At 31.7% G+C, this 5,363-nt stretch overlaps 1 protein-coding gene across 1 annotated transcript; it reads left to right on the forward strand.

Moving 5' to 3' along the window:
• The first annotated feature begins 1,586 nt into the window (after nucleotides 1-1,586).
• On the forward strand, nucleotides 1,587-3,107 carry LOC123920586 (uncharacterized protein At4g26485-like). The gene is made up of 4 exons (XM_045972872.1): nucleotides 1,587-1,713; nucleotides 1,783-1,981; nucleotides 2,150-2,336; nucleotides 2,504-3,107. Exons 2-4 carry the CDS (start codon nucleotides 1,795-1,797, stop codon nucleotides 3,105-3,107), a joined length of 978 nt encoding a protein of 325 aa, XP_045828828.1. The 5' UTR covers nucleotides 1,587-1,713; nucleotides 1,783-1,794.
• Nucleotides 3,108-5,363: the final 2,256 nt, after the last annotated feature.

Genomic DNA, 5,363 nt, shown 5'->3' on the forward strand with positions numbered 1-5,363 from the left:
TTCTTAAAGCGAAACGTTTGAGGGAATTCGAGTATCATTCTTGGTGGGAACAATTCCATACCCTGCGGATGAACTCTGAATCACCGAGGTCATTTTCCTTTGAAAATCAAAGGATTAAAAGAAATTAAAAATAACTACTACGTTCAATTTTTTTATAACATCATGTTAAACGGTGCATCCAGTACACTTGTTAAACATATTAAAAAACGAAATCATAGACAAAATTAATGTTGAAAATGTAACTTTTTACAATTTTAAAATATTAAATGTATAAATTTCAAGATACTGTTTAACTAGTGTTTGAAGATACTGTTTAACATTTTTATTTTTTATATTGTCCTTGTTAATGTTAATTTCTAGCGATATATTATGTATATTTTCATTTTCATTTTTTATGTATAAATGGTATTTGAGAGATAAGATTCTTTTATCAAATTTTTTTATGACAATCAATACATTGGATTTGGATTAGTGAACTTTTCCTAAGATGGATTGTTCGAGAGAACTCGAGTTTGATTTCTAATAGAATTAATTCTTTGTCAGACTTTCTTAACTAGGTGGCCGAACTACTCAGTGCCCAGCATAAAGACGCACATCATTACACCAGTATATATATATATATATATATATATATATATATATATATATATATATATATAATAAAACATAACATTTCTATCAACTAAACTATTTTCCCAAAGACTACATAATTTTTCTTTGGGATATGTACGTACTTTTTTTTTTGTTCATAGAGAAAATGACAAATTATTGAAGAACTCACACATACAAAATGGAGTGACAGAGATTCGAATCCCGATCATTACTTCCGATCTAGTAATTTCAACATTTCAACATTTCAACCAGTTGAGCTAGGATTTGTGGACTAGGGTATGTACAATTATTTTACTAGTAAGGAATTAAGAAATGAAATCTCTGAAATAGTAAATTGTTGGTCATTTTAGTTACATAGAAATTCATAATGAAGCATTTTAAGTTTTAAAAAATAAATCGTCAAAATAAAATAGTTTTAAAAAAATTAACAATGGATTGTTTTAAGTGGAAGAGTGTTGGATCTCTTAAACAAGTAGTCAAATGTTCGACAGAATTTAGTCGAGAGGAGAGAACTTACCTTATGTGTCTCACAAATTCTTCGACAGAAATTAATCACGGTTAAATGACGATGAAAACTTCAAGTACAACTCACATCATAAAATACTATAAATATTTGGCATGTTATATATATTTTGACATGTTGGGGGCGCAAGTTTGAAGCTACAATTGCCCACTTCTTAACTCTTGGTTTGAATATGACTTTTGGTTGGGACTAAAATGACTTTCACTTGGAATGTCAGAGGCTATATTTAGGATTTGCTGAGATTAAATTAAAACTTGAAATATTTAACACAATATGTACATAATTGTATTGTTATTTTCAGGCTTCATCAAGAAGTGGTGTTTGGATTTCTAAAGAGTGCAAAGAAGATGCTAACAATTAATGGTGAAATTCACATTACACACAAGAATAACAAGCCTTTTTCTAAATGGGAAATAGTAAAATGTGCAGAGAAAATTGGTTTAGTCTTTGTTGAAAAAGTTCCATTTAAAATAAGTGATTATCCAGGTTATGTAAATAAGAGAGGCTCAGGAGAAAATTGTGATGGAACTTTTCCTATTGGTGATTCAAGTACTTTCAAATTTTCAAAACCAAAATATGTGAAAGCAATTTCTTTGGGGCTTCTAGTTGTGTTAGAAGACCCGGATTCAGTACAGTTGAAAAATTATGTTAGTAAAATTATGTTGGTATCTCAAAATCAAAAGTGTTGTAGGATTGATTCCAAAATGGAAGAAAGATGGATAAAACATTATAGTAGCTGCCACAAGATATTGCTGGTTGGAGAGGGAGATTTCTCTTTTGCACTCTCTTTGGCAAGGGCATTTTGCTCGGCTTCCAACATAGTTGCAACTTCTTTTGATTCGAAAGGTACATCTTCAAACCTTTTGTTTTTAGGATAATTTATGACTTTGGTCTTTATAATATAGGATTCTCATGGTCTATACGAGTATAGTTCAACTGATAGGGATATTGTAGTATATAAGGTTGGAGTTCGAACTTTTTATACATTTTGATCGTGGTGAATGTTTTTATTAGTGTCATTGCAGGTGAAGTACTCAAGAGCTACAATAAATCAGATAGAACTAAAGAGGTTCGGTTGCACCATTTTGCATGAAGTGGATGCCCTTACCATGGACCAACACCCGTTGTTGCTAGGGAAAATATTCGATCGCATAGTCTTTAATTTTCCTCAGGATATAGGATTTGCTTTTCACAAAATTCAGTAAGTTATTTTCTTCGTTTCTAATTCAACTTAATTAAGGTCTTTAATTTTAATCTGGTGCTCCGATATTACCAAATATTAGTCCATAACATTTCATATATAGCTTATTAGGCTCTATAAACTCCATGTAAGATGGATGACAAACATATCTATTTTTAAATGTCCAGGAATCACCAGAAGTTGGTGTTGGGTTTTCTACAGAATGCAAGGAAGATGCTAAGTCGCGACGGGGAAGTTCATGTGACACTAAACTGTACCCATCCTTTTAATAAATGGGAAGTAGTGAAATTGGCAAAGAAAGCTGGTTTGGTATTGGTTAAGAAGGTGCCATTTAAAATGCAAGAATATCCATGTTACACTAATAGAAGAGGATCTGGACTCAATTGGGATGGAAAGTTTGATGTTGGTTATTATTGTAGCACCTTCAAGTTCTCCAAAGCAAAAAATGTTCAATCTTTTGTGGCAATATCAGAAATAACGGTAGACCCAAACTCACTGCGGTTAAAAGATACAAGTGAATGTGAATTGAAGTTGTCGAGTAAAGATCAGACGGTTCGTGTTTCAACTTCAACAAATTTGATTGAAACCACTATTTATTCTCCGATCAACACCACAACAAATTCAAATTCAAATTTTATGAAGAAGCGAAGAATGCATACTCTAAAATTTAGACCAAGCTTTCAAAAAAAAAATGTACACCAAAAAACATTGGTCTATTTCGATATATTTTGTCATGTCATGCTGAATAGGATTATGAACAATACTTGGTGAAATTAAGACTTTATTTTTGGGTGAGAAGATTCTGAGCAATATCACAAAACAAATTTGTAGGACCTTAGCACTTTATCTTTTAGCACAAGTTTCATCCATAAACTCTCAAATAATCCTAGTGACATATATGAATTTGTCGTAGTTTATACGGAACATATTATTTTACTCATTAATATAAATCATATTATTTTAGTAATTTATACATAGTACTATATAGTTTTTTTCTTTCTTTCTTGAATATAGTGTTTATTGTGTTATCGTGGAATGGCGGATCAGAAAAATTCAATTGAACCGACGTTCCAAACCAATCCAAATCGGAAAAAAAATTGATTTTTATGGTTTGGATTAAAAACCCAACCGAATCAATTGAAAATCGATGCGGTTTGGTTCGGTTCTCGGTTCCAGTTTTAAGATCCATTGGACAAACCGAACCAAACCAATATATATATATTTTAGATTTTTATATAATTCAACATATATGATCTATACGATATAAGCTTTCAATTCAACGGTGGATTTTGTAAAATTTGTATTCGTTAAAGCGTTATTGAGCGGTATAACATTACTCAAATATTACACCGGTGTAATTTGAACCATCCCCATATATATATATATATATATATATATATATATATATATATATATATATATATATATATATATATATATATATATTATTAAGTTAATTTTTAGTGCAGCCCAACCCACCACTAGTAGAAAAATGACTTTTGGTTTGGAGATACCACTACCGGTATGTGAATACCAGTAGTGAAATACATTTGACCAAAGGATTCCACTACTGATATTTTGAAAACGGTAGTGGAAAGTTCAGAGACAAGGGATTTCACTACCGGCTTTGCTAAATCCGTAGTGGAAAGTAGACACGGTGGCAATGTCGTAATTACGTGCAAAATTGTTTTAATTATCTTCCACTACCGATCTAGGATTCACCGGTAGTGGAATCCTAATAGTGTTATTAGTTTTTTCATATTCCCACTTTCCACTACCGATCTAGCTTATCACCGGTAGTGGAATCCTAATAGTGTTAATTATATTTTTCATTCTTCCCAATTTCCCTCATTCTGCAAACGCGAAGAAGAACACACTCTCCAATCCAATCGTCCCAATTCTAGTTCTCCCTAATTTGTTCCTCAAATCGTCCCAATTTCTTCAAATCAAACACTCTCCAATCGTTCTCCAATCATTCTCCAATCTCTCCAATCTCCAATCGTCCCAATTTCATTCGCGGTTTCATTCTCCAAACCCTAGACGGAACGACGAACCTGCAAACGCTTAATCGCCTCCAAATCTCTTCGTTTTCATTCGGTAAAGGTATGAATAAATCAAACTTCCCCCAAATTTCATTCGTTTTCGTTTTCATTCGTTTTCTGTTTATGGTTGATCTTGTTTTCATTCGTATTCGTTTTCATTCGTATTCGTTTTCATTCTTTTTCTGTTTATGGTTAATTGCTGGTAAGAAAAACACGCATTTTTCTCATTCAGTACATTTTGGTAGCATTGAATGAAGATTGGATATTCTAAGTTCACGTTTTAAATTGTGAAGGTTTTAAATTGGATATTCGTTTTCATGTGTTTTGGGTTCCTGTTCTTCATCTCTTAGTAAGTTGTTTATGGTTATGGTATCTCTAGCTAAACAATGGTTAAAAGAAGTGAAAAGTATTAAGCAGAAACAGAAAATAGACAACATGTGATTAGAAGAAAGTTAAGGATAATTTTCCTTCTGGTCTTTCTATGTTAATGTTTGTTATGTGACAAAGAAAATGGTTAGTGTTTTTTTTTCCTGATGCTATGTGTTACTGATAGTGACCCAATTTTGGGAGGGTTTTGTGTTTTTTTCTTCCACTAGTTGAATTCAAAGGTGATCTTAAGTAAAGTTACTTTTCACTTTAACACATAATAGTCTGCTTTTGGTATTTATTGGTTGAATAATTGACTTATATTTAGGTAGAATTAATACATAATTGATTCTATCGGCGTGTAGGTAGAATTTGAATTGAATCTTCTAACTGTTTGGTCCATAATTCCATACATGTTCAGCATTATTTCGAGAGATTAGTTTCCGCAGTTATATGTAGAGAATATTGTATTTATTTGGTTTGCTTGAGCCCACTGAGTAGGAGTTTGTCTAGTCTAATTCTATTTTAAAGAGTTTTTGTTTGAGCAATAACAATCCTTTTTATTTTTTCAATTGTTTTTCTGTCAGCAGTTATCATGTAGTTCTGGTACAAAAACAAC

This window comes from Trifolium pratense, linkage group LG4, assembly GCF_020283565.1.
Source record: "Trifolium pratense cultivar HEN17-A07 linkage group LG4, ARS_RC_1.1, whole genome shotgun sequence".
NCBI classification, from domain to species: Eukaryota; Viridiplantae; Streptophyta; class Magnoliopsida; order Fabales; family Fabaceae; genus Trifolium; species Trifolium pratense.

Coding starts and splice junctions, on each gene's coding strand:
- LOC123920586 (XM_045972872.1), top strand. CDS start 1,795: ATGTTGGTATCTCAAAATCAAAAGTGTTGTAGGATTGATTCCAAAATG. Junction 1,982..2,149: donor AACTTCTTTTGATTCGAAAG/GTACATCTTCAA, acceptor TGTTTTTATTAG/TGTCATTGCAGGTGAAGTAC. Junction 2,337..2,503: donor TTTGCTTTTCACAAAATTCA/GTAAGTTATTTT, acceptor TTAAATGTCCAG/GAATCACCAGAAGTTGGTGT.